Consider the following 25,294-nt stretch of genomic DNA (forward strand, 5'->3'; position numbering starts at 1 on the left):
CGTGAACTGGAATGCAGCCCTAGAACAAGTGAACTGGAATGCAGCCCTAGAACAATTGAACTGGAATGCAGCCCTAGGACAAATGAAATGGATTGCAGCCCAAGGACAAGTGACCTGGAATGCAGCCCTAGGACAAGTATACTGGAATGCAGCCCTAGAACTAGTGAACTGGAATGCAGCCATAGAACAAGTGAACTGGAATGCAGGCCTAGAACAAGTGAACTGGAATGCAGCCCTAGGACAAGTGACCTGGAATGCAGCCCTAGGACAAGTGAACTGGAATGCAGCCCTAGGACAAGTGGCTTTGAATGCAGCCGTAGGACAAGTTATCTGGAATGCTGCACTAGGACAAGTGTACTGCAATGCAGCTGTAGGACAAGTAACCTGGAATGCAGACCTAGGACAAGTATACAGGAATGCAGACCTAGGACAAGTGACTTGGAATGCAGCCCTTGGACAGGTGAACTGGAATGCAGCCCTAGAACAAGTGAAATGGAATGTAGACCTAGCACAAGTGAACTGGAATGAAGCCGTGGGACAAGTGTACTGGAATGCAGCCATAAGACAAGTGACCTGGAATGCAGCCCTAGGACAAGTGAACTGGATTGCAGCCCTAGGACAAGTGAAATGGATTGCAGCCCTAGGACAAGTGATCTGGAATGCAGCCCTAGGACAAATGAACCGGAATGCAGCCCTAGGGCAAGTGAACTGGAAAAGAGCCCTAGGACAAGTGACCTGGAATGCAACAATAGGTTAAAGTGTAGTGGAATGCAGCCCTAGGACAAGTGACCTGGAATGCAGCCCTAGGACAAGTGAACTGGAATGCAGCCCTAGGACAAGTGAACTGGAATGCAGCCCTAGGACAAGTGAACTGGAATGCAGCCCTAGGACAAGTATACTGGAATGCAGCCCTAGGACAAGTATACTGGAATGCAGCCCTAGGACAAGTGAACTGGAATGCAGCCCTAAGACAAGTGAACTGGATTGCAGCCCTAGGACAAGTGACCTGGAATGCAGCCCTAGGACAAGTTACCTGGAACGCAGCCCTAGGGCAAGTGAACTGGAATAAAGCCCTAGGACAAGAGAACTGGAATGCAGCCCTAGGACAAGTATACTGGAATGCAGCCCTAGAACTAGTGAACTGGAATTCAGCCCTAGGACACGTGAACTGGAATGCAGCCCTAGAACAAGTGAACTGGAATGCAGCCCTAGAACAATTGAACTGGAATGCAGCCCTAGGACAAGTGAAATGGATTTCAGCCCAAGGACAAGTGACCTGGAATGCAGCCCTAGGACAAGTGAACTGGAACGCAGCCCTAGGGCAAGTGAACTGGAATGCAGCCCTAGGACAAGTATCTTTGAATGCAGCCCTAGGACAAGTGAACCTGAATGCTGCCCTAGGACACGTGTGCTGGAATGCAGCTGTAGGACAAGTAACCTGGAATGCAGCCCTAGGACAAGTATACTGGAATGCAGTCCTAGGATAAGTCTACTGGAATGCAGCCCTAGGACAAGTCTACTGGAACGCAGCCCTAGAACATAGTAAACTGGAATGCAGCCCTAGGACAAGTAACCTGGAATGCTGCCCTTGGACGAGTGAACTAGAGTTCAGCCCTAGAACAAGTGAAATGGAATGTAGCCCTAGCACAAGTGAACTGGAATGAAGCCGTAGGACAAGTGTACTGGAATGCAGCCCTAGGACAAATGAACTGGAATGCAGCCCTAGGACAAGTGAACTGGAATGCAGCCCTAGGACAAGCGAACTGGAATGCAGCCCTGGGACAAATGTACTGGAATGCAGCCCTAGGACAAGTGTACTGGAATGCAGCCCTGGGATAAGTGACCTGGAATGCAGCCCTAGGACAAGTGAACTGAAATTCAGTCCTAAAACAAGTGAATTGGGTTGCAGCCCAAGGACAAGTGAAATGGATTGTAGCACAAGGACAAGTGACCTGGAATGCAGCCCAAGGACAATTGAACTGGAACGCAGCCCTAGGGCAAGTGAACTGGAATAAAGCCCTAGGACAAGAGAACTGGCATGCAGCACTAGGACAAGTATACTGGAATGCAGCCCTAGAACTAGTGAACTGGAATGCAGACATAGAACAAGTGAACTGGAATGCAGCCCTAGAACAAGTGAACTGGAATGCAGCCCTAGGACAAGTGACCTGGAATGCAGCCCTAGGACAAGTGAACTGGAATGCAGCCCTAGGACAAGTGGCTTTGAATGCAGCCGTAGGACAAGTTATCTGGAATGCTGCACTAGGACAAGTGTACTGCAATGCAGCCGTAGGACAAGTAACCTGGAATGCAGACCTAGGACAAGTATACAGGAATGCAGACCTAGGACAAGTGACTTGGAATGCAGCCCTTGGACAGGTGAACTGGAATGCAGCCCTAGAACAAGTGAAATGGAATGTAGCCCTAGCACAAGTGAACTGGAATGAAGCCGTAGGACAAGTGTACTGGAATGCAGCCATAAGACAAGTGACCTGGAATGCAGCCCTAGGACAAGTGAACTGGATTGCAGCCCTAGGACAAGTGAAATGGATTGCAGCCCTAGGACAAGTGATCTGGAATGCAGCCCTAGGACAAATGAACCGGAATGCAGCCCTAGGGCAAGTGAACTGGAAAAGAGCCCTAGGACAAGTGACCTGGAATGCAAAAATAGGAAAAGTGTAGTGGAATGCAGCCCTAGGACAAGTGACCTGGAATGCAGCCCTAGGACAAGTGAACTGGAATGCAGCCCTAGGACAAGTGAACTGGAATGCAGCCCTAGGACAAGTGAACTGGAATGCAGCCCTAGGACAAGTATACTGGAATACAGCCCTAGGACAAGTATACTGGAATGCAGCCCTAGGACAAGTGAACTGGAATGCAGCCCTAAGACAAGTGAACTGGATTGCAGCCCTAGGACAAGTGACCTGGAATGCAGCCCTAGGGCAAGTGACCTGGAACGCAGCCCTAGGGCAAGTGAACTGGAATAAAGCCCTAGGACAAGAGAACTGGAATGCAGCCCTAGGACAAGTATACTGGAATGCAGCCCTAGAACTAGTGAACTGGAATTCAGCCCTAGGACACGTGAACTGGAATGCAGCCCTAGAACAAGTGAACTGGAATGCAGCCCTAGAACAATTGAACTGGAATGCAGCCCTAGGACAAATGAAATGGATTGCAGCCCAAGGACAAGTGACCTGGAATGCAGCCCTAGGACAAGTGAACTGGAACGCAGCCCTAGGGCAAGTGAACTGGAATGCAGCCCTAGGACAAGTATCTTTGAATGCAGCCCTAGGACAAGTGAACCTGAATGCTGCCCTAGGACACGTGTGCTGGAATGCAGCTGTAGGACAAGTAACCTGGAATGCAGCCCTAGGACAAGTATACTGGAATGCAGACCTAGGATAAGTCTACTGGAATGCAGCCCTAGGACAAGTCTACTGGAACGCAGCCCTAGAACATAGTAAACTGGAATGCAGCCCTAGGACAAGTGACCTGGAATGCAGCCCTTGGACAAGTGAACAGGAGTGCAGCCCTAGAACAAGTGAAATGGAATGTAGCCCTAGCACAAGTGAACTGGAATGAAGCCGTAGGACAAGTGTACTGGAATGCAGCCATAGGACAAGTGAACTGGAATGCAGCACTAGGGCAAGTGAACTGGAATGCAGCCCTAGGACAAGTGACCTGGAATGCAGCCCTAGGACAAGTATACTGGAATGCAGCCGAAGTACAAGTGAACTGGAATTCAGCCCTAGGACAAGATAACTGGAATGCAGCCCTAGGACAAGTGAACTGGAATGCAGCCCTAGGACAAGTCTACTGGAATGCAGACCTAGGACAAGTAAACTGGAATGCAGCCCTAGGACAAGTCTACTGGAACGCAGCCCTAGAACATAGTAAACTGGAATGCAGCCCTAGGACAAGTGACCTGGAATGCTGCCCTTGGACGAGTGAACTAGAGTTCAGCCCTAGAACAAGTGAAATGGACTGTAGCCCTAGCACAAGTGAACTGGAATGAAGCCGTAGGACAAGTGTACTGGAATGCAGCCATAGGACAAGTGACCTGGAATGCAGCCCTAGGACAAGTGAACTGGAATGCAGCCCTAGGACAAATGAACTGGAATGCAGCCCTAGGACAAGTGAACTGGAATGCAGCCCTAGGACAAGCGAACTGGAATGCAGCCCTGGGACAAATGTACTGGAATGCAGCCGTAATACAAGTGTACTGGAATGCAGCCCTGGGATAAGTGACCTGGAATGCAGCCCTAGGACAAGTGAACTGAAATGCAGCCCTAAGACAAGTGAATTGGGTTGCAGCCCAAGGACAAGTGAAATGGATTGCAGCCCAAGGACAAGTGACCTGGAATGCAGCCCAAGGACAATTGAACTGGAACGCAGCCCTAGGGCAAGTGAACTGGAATAAAGCCCTAGGACAAGAGAACTGGAATGCAGCACTAGGACAAGTATACTGGAATGCAGCCCTAGAACTAGTGAACTGGAATGCAGCCATAGAACAAGTGAACTGGAATGCAGCCCTAGGACAAGTGACCTGGAATGCAGCCCTAGGACAAGTGGCTTTGAATGCAGCCGTAGGACAAGTTATCTGGAATGCTGCAATAGGACAAGTGTACTGCAATGCAGCTGTAGGACAAGTAACCTGGAATGCAGACCTAGGACAAGTATACAGGCATGCAGACCTAGGACAAGTGACTTGGAATGCAGCCCTTGGACAGGTGAACTGGAATGAAGCTGTAGGACAAGTGTACTGGAATGCAGCCATAAGACAAGTGACCTGGAATGCAGCCCTAGGACAAGTGAACTGGATTGCAGCCCTAGGACAAGTGAAATGGATTGCAGCCCTAGGACATGTGATCTGGAATGCAGCCCTAGGACAAATGAACCAGAATGCAGCCCTAGGGCAAGTGAACTGGAAAAGAGCCCTAGGACAAGTGACCTGGAATGCAAAAATAGGAAAAGTGTAGTGGAATGCAGCCCTAGGACAAGTGACCTGGAATGCAGCCCTAGGACAAGTGAACTGGAATGCAGCCCTAGGACAAGTGCCCTGGAATGCAGCCCTAGGACAAGTGAACTGGAATGCAGCCCTAGGACAAGTATACTGGAATGCAGCCCTAGGACAAGTATACTGGAATGCAGCCCTAGGACAAGTGAACAGGAAATTCAGCACTAAGACAAGTGAACTGGATTGCAGCCCTAGGACAAGTGACCTGGAATGCAGCCCTAGGACAAGTGACCTGGAACGCAGCCCTAGGGCAAGTGAACTGGAATAAAGCCCTAGGACAAGAGAACTGGAATGCAGCCCTAGAACTAGTGAACTGGAATGCAGCCCTAGGACACGTGATCTGGAATGCAGCCCTAGAACAAGTGAACTGGAATGCAGCCCTAGAACAATTGAACTGGAATGCAGCCCTAGGACAAGTGAAATGGATTGCAGCCCAAGGACAAGTGATCTGGAATGCAGCACTAGGACAAGTGAACTGGAACGCAGCCCTAGGGCAAGTGAACTGGAATAAAGCCCTAGGACAAGTGAACTGGAATGCAGCCATAGGACAAGTATACTGGAATGCAGCCCTAGAACTAGTGAACTGGAATGCAGCCCTAGGACACGTGATCTGGAATGCAGCCCTAGAACAAGTGAACTGGAATGCAGCCCTAGAACAATTGAACTGGAATGCAGCCCTAGGACAAGTGAAATGGATTGCAGCCCTAGGACATGTGATCTGGAATGCAGCCCTAGGACAAATGAACCAGAATGCAGCCCTAGGGCAAGTGAACTGGAAAAGAGCCCTAGGACAAGTGACCTGGAATGCAAAAATAGGAAAAGTGTAGTGGAATGCAGCCCTAGGACAAGTGACCTGGAATGCAGCCCTAGGACAAGTGAACTGGAATGCAGCCCTAGGACAAGTGCCCTGGAATGCAGCCCTAGGACAAGTGAACTGGAATGCAGCCCTAGGACAAGTATACTGGAATGCAGCCCTAGGACAAGTATACTGGAATGCAGCCCTAGGACAAGTGAACAGGAAATTCAGCACTAAGACAAGTGAACTGGATTGCAGCCCTAGGACAAGTGACCTGGAATGCAGCCCTAGGACAAGTGACCTGGAACGCAGCCCTAGGGCAAGTGAACTGGAATAAAGCCCCAGGACAAGAGAACTGGAATGCAGCCCTAGGACAAGTATACTGGAATGCAGCCCTAGAACTAGTGAACTGGAATGCAGCCCTAGGACACGTGATCTGGAATGCAGCCCTAGAACAAGTGAACTGGAATGCAGCCCTAGAACAATTGAACTGGAATGCAGCCCTAGGACAAGTGAAATGGATTGCAGCCCAAGGACAAGTGATCTGGAATGCAGCCCTAGGACAAGTGAACTGGAACGCAGCCCTAGGGCAAGTGAACTGGAATAAAGCCCTAGGACAAGTGAACTGGAATGCAGCCATAGGACAAGTACCTGGAATGCAGCCCTAGGACAAGTGAACTGGAATGCAGCCCTAGGACAAATGAACTGGAATGCAGCCCTAGGACAAGTGAACTGGAATGCAGCCCTAGGACAAGCGAACTGGAATGCAGCCCTGGGACAAATGTACTGGAATGCAGCCGTAATACAAGTGTACTGGAATGCAGCCCTGGGATAAGTGACCTGGAATGCAGCCCTAGGACAAGTGAACTGAAATGCAGCCCTAAGACAAGTGAATTGGGTTGCAGCCCAAGGACAAGTGAAATGGATTGCAGCCCAAGGACAAGTGACCTGGAATGCAGCCCAAGGACAATTGAACTGGAACGCAGCCCTAGGGCAAGTGAACTGGAATAAAGCCCTAGGACAAGAGAACTGGAATGCAGCACTAGGACAAGTATACTGGAATGCAGCCCTAGAACTAGTGAACTGGAATGCAGCCATAGAACAAGTGAACTGGAATGCAGCCCTAGGACAAGTGACCTGGAATGCAGCCCTAGGACAAGTGGCTTTGAATGCAGCCGTAGGACAAGTTATCTGGAATGCTGCAATAGGACAAGTGTACTGCAATGCAGCTGTAGGACAAGTAACCTGGAATGCAGACCTAGGACAAGTATACAGGAATGCAGACCTAGGACAAGTGACTTGGAATGCAGCCCTTGGACAGGTGAACTGGAATGCAGCCCTAGAACAAGTGAAATGGAATGTAGCCCTAGCACAAGTGAACTGGAATGAAGCTGTAGGACAAGTGTACTGGAATGCAGCCATAAGACAAGTGACCTGGAATGCAGCCCTAGGACAAGTGAACTGGATTGCAGCCCTAGGACAAGTGAAATGGATTGCAGCCCTAGGACATGTGATCTGGAATGCAGCCCTAGGACAAATGAACCAGAATGCAGCCCTAGGGCAAGTGAACTGGAAAAGAGCCCTAGGACAAGTGACCTGGAATGCAAAAATAGGAAAAGTGTAGTGGAATGCAGCCCTAGGACAAGTGACCTGGAATGCAGCCCTAGGACAAGTGAACTGGAATGCAGCCCTAGGACAAGTGACCTGGAATGCAGCCCTAGGACAAGTGAACTGGAATGCAGCCCTATGACAAGTATACTGGAATGCAGCCCTAGGACAAGTATACTGGAATGCAGCCCTAGGACAAGTGAACAGGAAATTCAGCACTAAGACAAGTGAACTGGATTGCAGCCCTAGGACAAGTGACCTGGAATGCAGCCCTAGGACAAGTGACCTGGAACGCAGCCCTAGGGCAAGTGAACTGGAATAAAGCCCTAGGACAAGAGAACTGGAATGCAGCCCTAGGACAAGTATACTGGAATGCAGCCCTAGAACTAGTGAACTGGAATGCAGCCCTAGGACACGTGATCTGGAATGCAGCCCTAGAACAAGTGAACTGGAATGCAGCCCTAGAACAATTGAACTGGAATGCAGCCCTAGGACAAGTGAAATGGATTGCAGCCCAAGGACAAGTGATCTGGAATGCAGCCCTAGGACAAGTGAACTGGAACGCAGCCCTAGGGCAAGTGAACTGGAATAAAGCCCTAGGACAAGTGACCTGGAATGCAGCCCTAGGACAAGTATACTGGAATGCAGCCCTAGAACTAGTGAACTGGAATGCAGCCCTAGAACACGTGAACTGGAATGCAGCCCTAGAACAAGTGAACTGGAATGCAGCCCTAGAACAAGTGAACTGGAATGCAGCCCTAGGACAAGTGAACTGGAATGCAGCCCTCGGACAAGTGACTTTGAATGCAGCCCTAGGACAAGTGTAGTGGAATGCAGCCCTAGGTCAAGTGTACTGGAATGCAGCCGTAGGACAAGTGACCTGGAATGCAGCCCTAGGACAAGTATACTGGAATTCAGCCCTAGGACAAGTGACCTGGAAAGCAGCCCTAGGACAAGTAAACTGGAATACAGCCCTAGGACAAGTGACCTGGATTGCAGCCCTAGGAATAGTGTAGTGGTATGCAGCCCTAGGACAAGTGACCTGGAATGCTGCCCTAGGACAAGTGTACTGGAATGCAGCCGTAGGACAAGTAACCTGGAATGCAGCCCTAGGACAAGTATACTGGAATGCAGACCTAGGACAAGTCTACTGGAATGCAGCCCTAGGACAAGTCTACTGGAATGCAGCCCTAGGACAAGTCTACTGGAACGCAGCCCTGGAACATAGTAAACTGGAATGCAGCCCTAGGACAAGTGAACTGGAATGCAGCTCTTGAACAATTGAACTGGAATGCAGCCCTAGGACAAGTGAACTGGAATGCAGCCCTTGGACAAGTGAACTGGAATGCAGCCCTAGGACAAGTGAATTGGAATGCAGCCCTAGGACAAGTGAATTGGAATGCAGCCCTAGGACACGTGTCCTGGATTGCAGCCCTAGGACAAGTGGACTGAAATGTAGCCCTAGAACAAGTGAACTGGAATGAAGCTTTAGGACAAGTGTACTGGAATGCAGCCATAAGACAAGTGACCTGGAATGCAGCCCTAGGACAAGTGAACTGGATTGCAGCCCTAGGACAAGTGAAATGGATTGCAGCCCTAGGACATGTGATCTGGAATGCAGCCCTAGGACAAATGAACCAGAATGCAGCCCTAGTGCAAGTGAACTGGAAAAGAGCCCTAGGACAAGTGACCTGGAATGCAAAAATAGGAAAAGTGTAGTGGAATGCAGCCCTAGGACAAGTGAACTGGAATGCAGCCCTAGGACAAGTGAACTGGAATGCAGCCCTAGGACAAGTGACCTGGAATGCAGCCCTAGGACAAGTGAACTGGAATGCAGCCCTAGGACAAGTATACTGGAATGCAGCCCTAGGACAAGTATACTGGAATGCAGCCCTAGGACAAGTGAACTGGAATGCAGCCCTAAGACAAGTGAACTGGATTGCAGCCCTAGGACAAGTGACCTGGAATGCAGCCCTAGGACAAGTGACCTGGAACGCAGCCCTAGGGCAAGTGAACTGGAATAAAGCCCTAGGACAAGAGCACTGGAATGCAGCCCTAGGACAAGTATGCTGGAATGCAGCCCTAGAACTAGTGAACTGGAATGCAGCCCTAGGACACGTGAACTGGAATGCAGCCCTAGAACAAGTGAACTGGAATGCAGCCCTAGAACAATTGAACTGGAATGCAGCCCTAGGACAAGTGAAATGGATTGCAGCCCAAGGACAAGTGACCTGGAATGCAGCCCTAGGACAAGTGAACTGGAACGCAGCCCTAGGGCAAGTGAACTGGAATAAAGCCCTAGGACAAGTGAACCCGGAATGCAGCGCTAGGACAAGTATACTGGAATGCAGCCCTAGAACTAGTGAACTGGAATGCAGCCCTAGAACACGTGAACTGGCATGCAGCCCTAGAACAAGTGAACTGGAATGCAGCCCTAGAACAAGTGAACTGGAATGCAGCCCTAGGACAAGTGAACTGGAATGCAGCCCTCGGACAAGTGACTTTGAATGCAGCCCTAGGACAAGTGTAGTGGAATGCAGCCCTAGGTCAAGTGTACTGGAATGCAGCCATAGGACAAGTGACCTGGAATGCAGCCCTAGGACAAGTATACTGGAAAGCAGCCCTAGGACAAGTAAACTGGAATACAGCCCTAGGACAAGTGACCTGGATTGCAGCCCTAGGAATAGTGTAGTGGTATGCAGCCCTAGGACTAGTGACCTGGAATGCTGCCCTAGGACATGTGTACTGGAATGCAGCCGTAGGACAAGTAACCTCTAATGCAGCCCTAGGACAAGTATACTGGAATGCAGACCTAGGACAAGTCTACTGGAATGCAGCCCTAGGACAAGTCTACTGGAATGCAGCCATAGGACAAGTCTACTGGAACGCAGCCCTGGAACATAGTAAACTGGAATGCAGCCCTAGGACAAGTGAACTGGAATGCAGCCCTTGGACAATTGAACTGGAATGCAGCCCTTGGACAAGTGAACTGGAATGCAGCCCTAGGACAAGTGAATTGGAATGCAGCCCTAGGACAAGTGAATTGGAATGCAGCCCTAGGACACGTGTCCTGGATTGCAGCCCTAGGACAAGTGGACTGAAATGTAGCCCTAGAACAAGTGAACTGGAATGCAGCCCTAGGACAAGTGACCTGGAATGCAGCCCTAGGACAAGTGGCTTTGAATGCAGCCGTAGGACAAGTTATCTGGAATGCTGCACTAGGACAAGTGAACTGCAATGCAGCTGTAGGACAAGTAACCTGGAATGCAGACCTAGGACAAGTATACAGGAATGCAGACCTAGGACAAGTGACTTGGAATGCAGCCCTTGGACAGGTGAACTGGAATGCAAACCTAGAACAAGTGAAATGGAATGTAGCCCTAGCACAAGTGAACTGGAATGAAGCTGTAGGACAAGTGTACTGGAATGCAGCCATAAGACAAGTGACCTGGAATGCAGCCCTAGGACAAGTGAACTGGATTGCAGCCCTAGGACAAGTGAAATGGATTGCTGCCCTAGGACGTGATCTGGAATGCAGCCCTAGGACAAATGAACCAGAATGCAGCCCTAGGGCAAGTGAACTGGAAAAGAGCCCTAGGACAAGTGACCTGGAATGCAAAAATAGGAAAAGTGTAGTGGAATAAAGCCCTAGGACAAGAGAACTGGAATGCAGCCCTAGGACAAGTATACTGGAATGCAGCCCTAGAACTAGTGAACTGGAATGCAGCCCTAGGACACGTGAACTGGAATGCAGCCCTAGAACAAGTGAACTGGAATGCAGCCCTAGAACAATTGAACTGGAATGCAGCCCTAGGACAAGTGAAATGGATTGCAGCCCTAGGACAAGTGAATTGGAATGCAGCCCTAGGACAAGTGAATTGGAATGCAGCCCTAGGACACGTGTCCTGGATTGCAGCCCTAGGACAAGTGGACTGAAATGTAGCCCTAGAACAAGTGAACTGGAATGAAGCTGTAGGACAAGTGTACTGGAATGCAGCCATAAGACAAGTGACCTGGAATGCAGCCCTAGGACAAGTGAACTGGATTGCAGCCCTAGGACAAGTGAAATGGATTGCAGCCCTAGGACATGTGATCTGGAATGCAGCCCTAGGACAAATGAACCAGAATGCAGCCCTAGGGCAAGTGAACTGGAAAAGAGCCCTAGGACAAGTGACCTGGAATGCAAAAATAGGAAAAGTGTAGTGGAATGCAGCCCTAGGACAAGTGAACTGGAATGCAGCCCTAGGACAAGTGAACTGGAATGCAGCCCTAGGACAAGTGACCTGGAATGCAGCCCTAGGACAAGTGAACTGGAATGCAGTCCTAGGACAAGTATACTGGAATGCAGCCCTAGGACAAGTATACTGGAATGCAGCCCTAGGACAAGTGAACTGGAATGCAGCCCTAAGACAAGTGAACTGGATTGCAGCCCTAGGACAAGTGACCTGGAATGCAGCCCTAGGACAAGTGACCTGGAACGCAGCCCTAGGGCAAGTGAACTGGAATAAAGCCCTAGGACAAGAGCACTGGAATGCAGCCCTAGGACAAGTATACTGGAATGCAGCCCTAGAACTAGTGAACTGGAATGCAGCCCTAGGACACGTGAACTGGAATGCAGCCCTAGAACAAGTGAACTGGAATGCTGCACTAGGACACGTGTACTGCAATGCAGCTGTAGGACAAGTAACCTGGAATGCAGACCTAGGACAAGTATACAGGAATGCAGACCTAGGACAAGTGACTTGGAATGCAGCCCTTGGACAGGTGAACTGGAATGCAAACCTAGAACAAGTGAAATGGAATGAAGCTGTAGGACAAGTGTACTGGAATGCAGCCATAAGACAAGTGACCTGGAATGCAGCCCTAGGACAAGTGAACTGGATTGCAGCCCTAGGACAAGTGAAATGGATTGCTGCCCTAGGACGTGATCTGGAATGCAGCCCTAGGACAAATGAACCAGAATGCAGCCCTAGGGCAAGTGAACTGGAAAAGAGCCCTAGGACAAGTGACCTGGAATGCAAAAATAGGAAAAGTGTAGTGGAATAAAGCCCTAGGACAAGAGAACTGGAATGCAGCCCTAGGACAAGTATACTGGAATGCAGCCCTAGAACTAGTGAACTGGAATGCAGCCCTAGGACACGTGAACTGGAATGCAGCCCTAGAACAAGTGAACTGGAATGCAGCCCTAGAACAATTGAACTGGAATGCAGCCCTAGGACAAGTGAAATGGATTGCAGCCCAAGGACAAGTGACCTGGAATGCAGCCCTAGGACAAGTGAACTGGAACGCAGCCCTAGGGCAAGTGAACTGGAATAAAGCCCTAGGACAAGAGAACTGGAATGCAGCCCTAGGACAAGTATACTGGAATGCAGCCCTAGAACTAGTGAACTGGAATGCAGCCCTAGAACACGTGAACTGGAATGCAGCCCTAGAACAAGTGAACTGGAATGCAGCCCTAGAACAAGTGAACTGGAATGCAGCCCTAGGACAAGTGAACTGGAATGCAGCCCTCGGACAAGTGACTTTGAATGCAGCCCTAGGACAAGTGTAGTGGAATGCAGCCCTAGGTCAAGTGTACTGGAATGCAGCCGTAGGACAAGTGACCTGGAATGCAGCCCTAGGACAAGTGAATTGGAATGCAGCCCTAGGACAAGTGCATTGGAATGCAGCCCTAGGACACGTGTCCTGGATTGCAGCCCTAGGACAAGTGGACTGAAATGTAGCCCTAGAACAAGTGAACTGGAATGCAGCCCTTGGACAAGTGAACTGGAACAAAGTCTCGTTGTTGTCTGGGAAATTTTGTCTATCTAATAAGGTGAAAGAAGCATCATGCAAACTCATTCATAGAATCTTCCCTGTAAAGACCTTTATTATACACAGATTTAAAATAGCTATTAATAACAAATGTTTATTTTGTGATTGTGACCCAGAGACTCTTGACCATTTTTTGGGGGACTCCTCTCATGTCAGAAGATTTTATTTTAAAATAAACAACTATTAATGCTAATCTGATATTATGTTTTATTTTGATCCAAATGATATGGACCCTGATTTAACTTTCATTGTTCATTTATTTATCTTTCATGGAAGATTCTTTGTCCATAAAATGAAGTGGACAAACCCCTCTTCACATGATTTAAGATAGAATTTAAATATTATTTTGAAGTGATCAGTAAATGTAAAAACAAAAAAGCAATACGCACCATAAGTATTTAACAAATTGAAAATGAATCTTGATATGTAATACCCCTGTTTGTTAGGTTAATGTACTCTTGTTTGTATATTTCTATTTTTTTGTTGTTGTATTTGTTGTGTTCATAATAAAAACTAAGTTACTAAGTCTTTAACGACACTGTTGTTACACTGGTGAGTAAAAACTCATGCTTCCTAAACTAAAAACTACATTTTCCTCAACTGCGTCCAGTCAGCAGATGGACGAGATGCCGCTTAGGCCCCGTTGTGACTCCGTCAATAATTCAGCAGAGCAAGTTTGTATGAATGTCTGGTTATTAAATGGGTACATAGTTCAATAGTAATATCCTGTAACACCCTCTGGTGATGAACTTTGCTGCCCTGTTTCCAGTTGTCCACATTTCTGGGAGAACCTATTCAAGTAAGTAAGTAAATAGATTTTGAAAATGGAAAAAAAAACGATTATATTATTAGCTAACTAGCTACAGTGCAGGCTAACTCAAATGAGCTGCTAAATGAGCTATCTAGACAACTTCAAATACTGTATAGATAGCTAGCTAAGTGAATTAAATATCACCAGCTACCTAACTTCATATTAGCTAGCTATCTTGATGTATTTATCACTGTAAAAAACAAACTCCAAATGCATTTGTAGGTAGCTAGCTAACAACCATGGAGGAGGGTGAAAGGATAGCAGCCCCAACTGTCAATGAGAGAGGAGGCTATTCTGGATAGGGCAGGTACTTTTGTGTAGTTCCTGGCTCTAGAAGTGAAGACGAAGATAATAGGACCAACATATTCAGTGTGGTGTAATTTGACTAGAATGAAGTCTGTTTCTTGTGAGGTTTTCTGTCCTCAGATAAAGAGTGCTATGAAAGCCAGTCTACATATGAAGAGGTCCCAATGAAGAGCAGTGGTTCTCAGTCCTGGGGACTCAGAAGAACATTGTTGTTTTTGCCTCAGCACTGCACAGCTGATTCAAATGATCAACTCATCATCAAGCTTCAAGTAGTATTTATGTATTCATTTGTGATGCTATCCTTGATAGGATCCTGTTATTGTCACATGCTACACATACAGTGCCTTGCGAAAGTATTCGGCCCCCTTGAACTTTGCGACCTTTTGCCACATTTCAGGCTTCAAAGATAAAGATATAAAACTGTATTTTTTTGTGAAGAATCAACAACAAGTGGGACACAATCATGAAGTGGAACGACATTTATTGGATATTTCAAACTTTTTTAACAAATCAAAAACTGAAAAATTGGGTGTGCAAAATTATTCAGACCCCTTAATTTAATACTTTGTAGCGCCACCTTTTGCTGCGATTACAGCTGTAAGTCGCTTGGGGTATGTGTCTATCAGTTTTGCACATCGAGAGACTGACATTTTTTCCCATTCCTCCTTGCAAAACAGCTCGAGCTCAGTGAGGTTGGATGGAGAGCATTTGTGAACAGCAGTTTTCAGTTCTTTCCACAGATTCTCGATTGGATTCAGGTCTGGACTTTGACTTGGCCATTCTAACACCTGGATATGTTTATTTTTGAACCATTCCATTGTAGATTTTGCTTTATGTTTTGGATCATTGTCTTGTTGGAAGACAAATCTCCGTCCCAGTCTCAGGTCTTTTGCAGACTCCATCAGGTTTTCTTCCAGAATGGTCCTGTATTTGGCTCCATCCATCTTCCCATCAATTTTAACCATCTTCCCTGTCCCTGCTGAAGAAAAGCAGGCCCAAACCATGATGCTGCCACCACCATGTTTGACAGTGGGGATGGTGTGTTCAGCTGTGTTGCTTTTACGCCAAACATAACGTTTTGCATTGTTGCCAAAAAGTTCAATTTTGGTTTCATCTGACCAGAGCACCTTCTTCCACATGTTTGGTGTGTCTCCCAGGTGGCTTGTGGCAAATTTTAAACGACACTTTTTATGGATATCTTTAAGAAATGGCTTTCTTCTTGCCACTCTTCCATAAAGGCCAGATTTGTGCAATATACGACTGATTGTTGTCCTATGGACAGAGTCTCCCACCTCAGCTGTAGATCTCTGCAGTTCATCCAGAGTGATCATGGGCCTCTTGGCTGCATCTCTGATCAGTCTTCTCCTTGTATGAGCTGAAAGTTTAGAGGGACGGCCAGGTCTTGGTAGATTTGCAGTGGTCGGATACTCCTTCCATTTCAATATTATCGCTTGCACAGTGCTCTTTGGGATGTTTAAAGCTTGGGAAATCTTTTTGTATCCAAATCCGGCTTTAAACTTCTTTACAACAGTATCTCGGACCTGCCTGGTGTGTTCCTTGTTGTTCATGATGCTCTCTGCGCTTTTAACGGACCTCTGAGACTATCACAGTGCAAGTGCATTTATACAGAGACTTGATTACACACAGGTGGATTGTATTTATCATCATTAGTCATTTAGGTCAACATTGGATCATTCAGAGATCCTCACTGAACTTCTGGAGAGAGTTTGCTGCACTGAAAGTAAAGGGGCTGAATAATTTTGCACGCCCAATTTTTCAGTTTTTGATTTGTTAAAAAAGTTTGAAATATCCAATAAATGTCGTTCCACTTCATGATTTTGTCCCACTTGTTGTTGATTCTTCACAAAAAAAATACAGTTTTATATCTTTATGTTTGAAGCCTGAAATGTGGCAAAAGGTCGCAAAGTTCAAGGGGGCCGAATACTTTCGCAAGGCACTGTATGTGTGTCCATGCATCTATCAATCCAATGTTGTCATGATTTGTTATCAGGGATATTATACTTTAGTAATCCACAATGACCTGGTGATGTAACAGATTAATAATTACATTGTCTTCCATATTCCTACAGATACCTTGTAACTGGAGATTCCTTCAAAACTATTGCCTATAGTTACCGTGTAGGGCACTGCAAGGTTGGGTGACCAGGGTCATCTGGGACTGCCTCCTGGAGGAATTCAGGTGTATGAAGGCTACCGTGAAGAATAGTAAGAGACTTCATTACTTCTATAACTAACTAGCTAAATTGTTTGTCCTTGTGGGTCGGTTCATGTTTTTCAGCATGAAGTGCTCTGCAGCCACTTAATGTGGTGTGGACACCAGGTGAGGCCACACACTCAGATTCCTGTTGAACACTGTCGCTTTAACTACCTTATTTTCTCAATAACATTCTCTCTCCTTCACTTCATCCCTCTCTCCCCTTCTCCCTAAATCCTCTAGGTTCAGCTGTGTCGGTGAACCACTCCTCCATCTGAACTGGCTACATAGAGGACACAGCATGATCAGAGGTGAGAGGTCAATTGGTCAGGTCAACAGGAAGTATTATTAAAGAGATGCTTTACATTGAAATACAGATAGATGCAGTAGTCCCAGAGTTAATGATCCCAGGTCAGTTTTGCATTTCACCTCCTGATTGATGACTAACAATGTTAGAATAAAAAATAAAAACACAAGGCTTAAACATGCTCTCTCTCTCGTCTGCAGATATGTTTTGTTGTGAGAGGATGCCAACCCCCAGTCCCATCATCGCCACCTCACCATCTTTTAAGATAACCTTTGGGCCGACTAGAGACACTATTATGTAATTGTGATGAACTGAGAGAATATTTAGCTGCCTTCCCTGCTCCTTGTGTTTACCTCTTTCCCTTTCTGTCTTTTACACCTCCTCCTCTTTCTTCCTCTGTTTTTATAATTCACAACAGATGTGCATTGAAGTACAGATTGAACTTGTATTGATAACACTTGGATAATGAGCTTTTCCATAAACGTTTCACATTCTCTACTGGTTGAAATGAAGTGTAATGTGATGAAATACTCCACCTATCCTGTGTTTATCAGATCAATGCAGATGAAGGAAATTAGATATTGAGATGAACCGGTGTTAAGAGTATTTACATAGGAAGTGTAGTGTAGTGTTTTTTAACATTATATTTCTGTATATATTAATTAACTAGTTAAATCCTGTTTCTAGTCTATTAGTTACAATGTGTAACCATTGATGTCCCAGGACCAAGATTGGTAAATACTGTTGAAGTGTATAATTGTAATACATACATGCAGACACAGCATCATTCAAAGACTGGAATTTGATACTCCTGGTATTGGATATGACTGAAAAATAATCTCAAATACATTCATACCTAAACTGCACCTTTATTTGCCAAGATAGAGTACATGATCAGTGAATATATTAAATGTACAGGCTACAATGTGGGGATCTCATGCATGGTAATAACTACATGTATATACGACTTGCATCCTTGGTACAACATGATATTATATTCTACTCAATCCATAGGCTTCATTAATGTCATTCAGGCTGTTTGAAAATATTTTTATTTAAAAAAAAAGATTTCCACGACAATAGCTAGCTACGTGATGTCATCTATCTGCAAGGAACGCTTACAAAATTGTACATTAAATTTGCAGTAAATTCTTCAGCTAGATTCTATACATCCACTGTTTCACAAAACGACAACCTGGTTTGCTGGTTGTTTCAGGAGTCACTAAAACAACCAGAATTACAATTTCATACTAATGTCACAACACCCATAAAGCTAGCCAGCTTAACGTAAAGCTAACTGCTAAATCGCGATTTTCGTAAATGAACTATGATTTTCCTGTCAACTGTACATGTTTTTTACTGACGTTATAATCCTTTACATTTCTGTCCAGTTCTGTGTAGGGGTAAACCTCTCTCCTAGTATTTCTGTCCGCCATCTTTGCTGATGAAAGTCAAACAGTCACTAGTCTCTGGTGCAGCAGCGTTCTACCAGTCCTACAGTCACGAGTGCAGCGGCCTCCAAGTGCCGGACCGGTAGAACGTTTAGATGCGATGGAACGGTTGACCCCAAAAAATTATTCACAGAAAAAAATTATTGACTGATATTGATTTATTTAGGCGGGGGCTAATGAATACTTTAGTTCTAGTGACGTCCCTGATTCCTACCCTTTAACCTTTTGTCTGAAAATAACATATACATTTCAATCAACTGCGTTACCCACTCCAATCAGCAGATGGCTGTGTGGGAATTTATGGTTATGCGGCTAGTGTGACGTCTAATCTAGTGGACGGAAATCTTCTTTCAACAGCAGCAACAATAGTTAGTCAGACACCTCAGTAGCTTGCAAGACAAAATAGCCGAACCAATATATCGCTTTAGTGTATATTAGCCACCCTGTTTTAAACCCACTTCTGTCGTCTTGGTTAGTTTTCCGATTTAATTTCATATTTACGGTGTTGTTATTATTCAGCTAGCGGTCTGGTTAAGTTAGCATTAGCCTAGCTAACATCCCCGACCATGCGGTCACTAAGCTACTCTCCTTCTAATGAAGAGGAGGATATCACAGTAAAACAAGAAGTAGAGGGTGAGGCCGTTACTGTGAAAGAAGAGGAAGACATGTTCAGAGTGAAAGAGGAGGAGGATGTTACAGTAAAAGGAGAGGATGAAGCAGTTTATGGAGTGAAAGAGGAGGAGGAGGAGATGACTGTTACATCCAAAAAGGAGGAGGAAGAAGAGGAGGAAACTGGATATCTGGGCCCAGTTTCCCAAACGCATCTTAAGGCATCCAATGGTTCTAACGATGAATTAAGCCATAAGATGGTTTTGAGAAACCGTTCCCTGATTGACACTAGTAAGTACTGTCTTAAAAACAGAGGCACAAACTCTGCAGTTGAACTGATGTTAGGTGTTAAAGCAGAAATCTACAATTGCTACATCCATATTGTAACTTTTCAATTATTTATTTATAGCCATTGATTCTTGAAGAATATAACACGTATAACACATGCCTCATGAGCTTAGTTCAACTGTTGTACCCCATCAGAGCCCCAAATAAGCTTTTTTTTACTATAATGTTTAGAAACAATGTAAATCAACACTGTATCGCCTCAACATGGTTAATACTATAATGTTGATATCATGGATGGTCAGTCCTTGCATCCATAGGTCTGTCTGTCTGTAGTTACATTTCTCCAACCCCATAATCATTTTATTACCAGAACAGTGGTGGAATGACAGATTTGTTATTGTTTGAACTGCAGATTGCTGGGTTGTGTGGGTTTTTTAAACAGCAACAAAATGGCTGTCCAGAGGCTTGGTTTGGTAAACAGCTGAAGGATGGGAGAAGGAGAAGTGTAACCACTCTCACATTCATAGAGAGAGCTATTGTAGCAACTGTAACCTAACACCTAGCGACCTCGTCAAGAAGTTGACATCTTGGCGTAACAGTTATAAGGTGTTGGCTTGACAGTCGCTGGACCCAAGTTTGAGTTCAGCTCAGGGCTACCCCCAGAATTCACTACACTATGAATACAAGGACTGTCCATCCATGATGTCATAATGATAGTTTTACCAGGTTTCTCGGCTATATAGAATATTCTAGAATTCATCCATGATGTCATAATGATAGGCTAACCAGGTTTCTAGGCTATATAGTATGTTCTATCATTGCCCGTGTAGATTTCCTGTGGGGGTCAAATTATTAGAGCGTTTGATAAGTCATTGTATAATATTCAGCCAATGTTTTTTCATGCCCTTACATTAAAGGCAAGACATATCTAGATTCAATTACATTCATAAATTGGTTTGAAACCTTTGTTTTAAACCCTTCTCAAAGTTGGTGCCTTGGCGGATAAAAAAAAAAAGTTTGTCATGAAACACTATTTTTTATTTATTTAAATGTAACCTTTATTTAACTAGTCAAGTCAGTTAAGAACAAATTCTTATTTACAATGACTGCCTACCCCGGACGACGCTGGGCCAATTGTGCGCCCCCCCTATGGGACTCCCAACCACAGACGTTTGTGATACAGCCTGGATTTGGACCAGTGTGTCTGTAGTGACACATCAAGCACTGAGATGCAGTATCTGCTGTGCCACTCGAGAGCCCCAGAATCATGTTCCAGTGCTGTCCCCAACTAAAATACATATTGGTCAACCAAGAGTCATTTTCTTTCTACCAATCGCCCCATGTGTTTTTATAAAATCTATATGTACTGAACTTGTCTGATGCTTTAAGCACGCTGTTTGATTAAATAAATTATACACACAAATGACCAGAGGGAGCCAGTCGTCACTATGACCCGACCAGAGGGAGCCGGTCGTCAACATGACCCGACCAGACGGAGCCGGTCGTCAACGTGACCCGACCAGGGGGTGCCCCCCTCTGCTGCTGGACTTCATAACTTCTGCTGTTCTGCTCCTGAAATTTTCAGTAATAGACTACACCAGCAGTCAGCAACCTTTTCCAGTTGGAGGGTCAATTTATCTGACCATTTCTACCAATCTGTGTGCCAGTTATGATTTTCATATGTACATTTTCCTGAAACAGTTTAATTTGCTGTATATGGATTTGCTATAGTGGCTAACGCCCTTGTCCTGAAGCTAGCACCAGTTAGCCTCGAGCCAGGTGCATCTACCGGCTAGCAAACAAAATTACTCCAGCTACAATACCTCTTGCGTAGTAATGACTACCTAACGGCTTCCCTGGTTCATATATTGCTATTCACTGGACCCTATGATCACTTGGCTACATAGCTGATGCCTGCTGGACTGTTCATTAATCACAGTTCTCCATTTTGTTTAACGTGATTGCTTTATGCCTCGCTTTATGTCTCTCTAATATCAATAATCCTTGTATACTGTTGTGTAGGGTAGTTATCATTGTTTTGTTTTACTGCATAGCCCCTAGTCCCACTCAACATGCCTCAGAGAACTCATTTGTCCCACCTCCCACACATGCGGTGACCTCACCTAGCATAACTGGTGCCTCCAGTAGATGCAACCGCTTATCGTCACTCAATGCCTAGGTTTACCTCTACTGTACCCGCACCCTACCATACCCCTCTCTGTACATTATGCCTTGAATCTATCCTGCCACGCCCAGAAATCTGCTCCTTTTTTTCTCTGTTCACAACGCACTAGACGACCAGTTCTGATAGCCTTTAGCCGTACCCTCATCCTACTCCTCAGTTCCTCGGGTGATGTAGAGGTTAACCCAGACCCTGCATGTCCCCAGGCTCTCTCATTTGTTGACTTCTGTAACCATAAAAGCCTTGGTTTCATGCATGTTAACATCAGATGCCTCTTCCCTAAGTTTGTTTTACTCACTGCTTTAGCACACTCCGCCAACCTTGATGTCCTTGCTGTGTCTGAATCCTGGCTTTGGAAGGCCACCAAAAATTCTGAAATTTCCATCCCCATCTTCAACATTTTCCGTCAAGATAGAACTGCCAAAGAGGGGAGGAGTTGCAATCTACTGCAGAGGATGGCCTGCAAAGTTCTATCATACTTTCCAGGTCCATGCCCAAACAGTTCGAGCTTCTAATTTTAAAAATGAATTTCTCCAGAAATAAGTCTCTCCCTCTCTCTCTCTGTTGCAGTGTGTTACAGATCCCCCTCAGCTCCCAGCTTTGCCCTGGACACCATATGTGAATTTATTGCCCCCCATCTATCTTCAGAGTTTGTTCTGTTAGGTGACCGAAACTGGGATATGCTTAACCTCTCTAGGGGGTGTGGGACGCTACCATCCCACATAGCCAACATCCAGTGAAATTGCAGAGTGCCAATTTCAAAAACAGAAATACTCCTTATAAAAATGCATGAAACATACAAGTGTTATACATCGGTTTAAAGATGAACTTCTTGTTAATCCAACCACGGTGTCAGATTTCAAAAAGGCTTAAGGCGAAAGCATACCATGCAATTATCTGAGATCAGCGCCCAGCAGACAAATCATTACAAACAGTTACCAGCCAAGTAGAGGAGTTACACAAGTCAGAAATAGCAATAAAATTAATCACTTACCTTTGATGATCTTCATATCGTTGCCCTCACAAGACTCCCATTTACTCAATAAATGTTAGTTTTGTTCGATAAAGTCTCTTTATATCCAAAAACCTCTGTTTGGTTCACGTGTTTTGTTCAATAATCCACAGGCTCAAAAGCAATCACAACAGCCAGACGAAAAGTATCAGTAAAGTTCGTAGGAACATGTCAAACGGTGTTTATTATCAATCCTCAGGTTGTTTTTAGCCTAAATAATAGATAATATTTCAACCGGACAATAACATCGTCAATATAAAAAGTAAACAAGAAAGGCGCTCTCTCGGTGTCACACATGAAAAATCTCTGGGACACTAAATGTGCCACTCATTCAGAGTGGTCTTACTCTCATTTTTCAGAATACAAGCCTGAAATCATTTCTAAAGACTGACATCTAGTGGATACCATAGGAAGTGCAATTTGAGTCCTAAGTCAATCAAATCTGTATAGGCATTCAATAGAAAACTACAAAAATATAAAAATCCCACTTCCTGGATGAATTTTTCTCAGGTTTTCGCCTGTCATATAAGTTCTGTTATACTCACAGACATTATTTTAACAGTTTTGTAAACTGTGTTTTCTATCCAAATCTACCAAGTTTGCTTTTCATACGGAGGTGAAAATAGTGCCCCCTACCCTAGTGAGGTTAACACCCTGGCCGTCCTACAATCCAAGATAGATGCCCTCAATCTCACACAAATTATCAAGGAACCCACCAGGTAAAGCCCTTAATCTGTAAACATGGGCACCCTCATAGATATTATCCTGACCAACTTGCCCTCCAAATACACCTATGCTGTTTTCAATCAGGATCTCAGCGATCACTACCTCATTGCCTGCATCCGTTAGGGGTCCGCGGTCAAACGACTACCCCTCATCATTGTCAAACGCTCCCTAAAACACTTCTGCAAGCAGGCCTTTCTAATCGACCTGGCCCGGGTATCCTGGAAGGATATTGACCTCATCCTGTCAGTAGGGGATGCCTGGTTGTTCTTTAATTGTAATTTCCTCACCACCTTAAATTAGCATGCCCTTTCAAAAATGTAGAACTAAGAACAGATATAGCCCTTGGTTCACTCCAGACCTGACTGCCCTCGACCAGCACAAAAACATTGAATACTCTCTGCGATATGCAACTTTTCAGAGAAGTCGGGAACCGATATACACAGTCAGTTAGGCTAGCTTTTTCAAACAGAAATTTGCACCCTGTAGCTCTGAGGCTAGGAAACACTGTCACCACCGATAACTCCACGATAATCGAGAATTTCAACCAGCCTTTCTCTACGGCTGGCCATGCTTTCCTCCTGGCTACCCCAACCCTGGCCAACAGCTCCCCACGCCCTGCAGCTACTTCCCCAAGCCTCCCCAGCTTCTCCTTCACCCAAATCCAGATAGCTGATGTTCTGAAAGAGTTGCAAAACCTGGACCCGTACAAATCAGCTGGGCTAGACAATCTGGACCCTCTCTTTCTAAAATTATCCTCCGCCATTGTGGCAACCCCTATTACTAGTCTGTTGAACCTCTCTTTCGTATCGTCCGAGATTCCTAAAGATTGGAACGCTTCCACGGTCATCCCCCTCTTTAAAGTGGGTGGCACTGTAGACCCAAACTATTACATACCTATATCCATCCTGCCCTGCCATTCTAAAGTCTTCGAAAGTCAAGTTAACAAATAGATCACTGACCATTTTGAATCCCACCATACCTTCTCCGCTGTGCAATCCAGTTTCCGAGCTGGTCACGGGTGCACCTCAGCCACGCTCAAGGTACTAAACGATGTAACAGCTATTGATAAAAGACAGTACTGTGCAGCCGTCTTCATCAACCTAGCCAAGGCTTTCGACTTTGTCAATCACCGTATTCTTATTGGCAGACTCAACAGCCTTCGTTTTTCAAATGACTGACTCGCCTGGTTCACCAACTACTTCTCAGACAGAGTTCAGTGTGTCAAATCGGAAGGCCTTTTGTCCGGACCTCTGGCAGTCTCTATGGAGGTACCACAGGGTTCAATTCTCAGACCGACTCTTTTCTTTGTATATACCAACGATGTTGCTCTTGCTGCGGGTGATTCCTTGATCCACCTCTACGCAGATGACACCATTCTGTATACATCTGGCCCTTCTTTGGACACTGTGTTAACAAACCTCCAAACGCGCTTCAGTGCCATTCAACACTCCATCCATGGCCTCCAACTGCTCTTAAACGATCGCAAAACTAAATGTATGCTCTTCAACCGATCGCTGCCCCCCCAGCACCACTACTCTGGATGGTTCTATCTTAGAATATGTGGACAACTATAAATACCTAGGTGTTTGGCTAGACTGTAAACTCTCCTTCCAGACTAATATTAAGCATTTTCAATCCAAAATTAAGTCTTCCTATTTCGCATCAAAGCTACCTTCACTCACGCTGCCAAACATACCCTCGTAAAACTTATCCTACCGATCCTTGACTGTGGCGATGTCATTTTCAAAATAGCCTCCAACACTCTACTCAGCAAACTGGATTAAATCTAGCACAGTGCCATCCATTTTGTTACCAAAGCCCCATATACCACCCACCACTAGGACCTGTATGCTTTCGTCGGCTGGCCCTCGCCACGTGTTCGTCGCCAAACCAACTGGCTCCAGGTCATCTATAAGTCTTTGCTAGGCCGCCTTCACTCAGCTCACTGGTCACCATAGCAACACCCACCCATAGCACGTGCTCCAGGAGGTATATCTCACTGGTCATCCCCAAAGCCAACACCTACTTTGGCCGCATTTCCTTCCAGTTCTCTGCTGCCAATGACTGGAACGAATTGCAAAAATCGCTGAAGTTGGAGACATATCTCCCTCACTAACTTTAAGCATCAGCTATCTGAGCAGCTTACCTCACC

At 45.7% G+C, this 25,294-nt stretch overlaps 1 protein-coding gene across 1 annotated transcript in view; it reads left to right on the top strand.

Annotated features, from left to right (window-relative positions):
* LOC139424141 (zinc finger protein ZFP2-like) overlaps positions 1-25,294 on the top strand; it is a 63,975-nt gene that overhangs the window by 35,661 nt on the left and 3,020 nt on the right. Inside the window, exon 2 of the mRNA XM_071175833.1 lies at positions 18,910-19,225. Within this exon, the coding sequence (XP_071031934.1) occupies positions 18,910-19,225 (316 nt within the window). The remainder of the gene's footprint in view (positions 1-18,909; positions 19,226-25,294) is intronic.

The sequence above is a fragment of the Oncorhynchus clarkii genome, chromosome 13 (assembly GCF_045791955.1).
Source record: "Oncorhynchus clarkii lewisi isolate Uvic-CL-2024 chromosome 13, UVic_Ocla_1.0, whole genome shotgun sequence".
In the NCBI taxonomy this organism is placed as follows: Eukaryota; Metazoa; Chordata; class Actinopteri; order Salmoniformes; family Salmonidae; genus Oncorhynchus; species Oncorhynchus clarkii.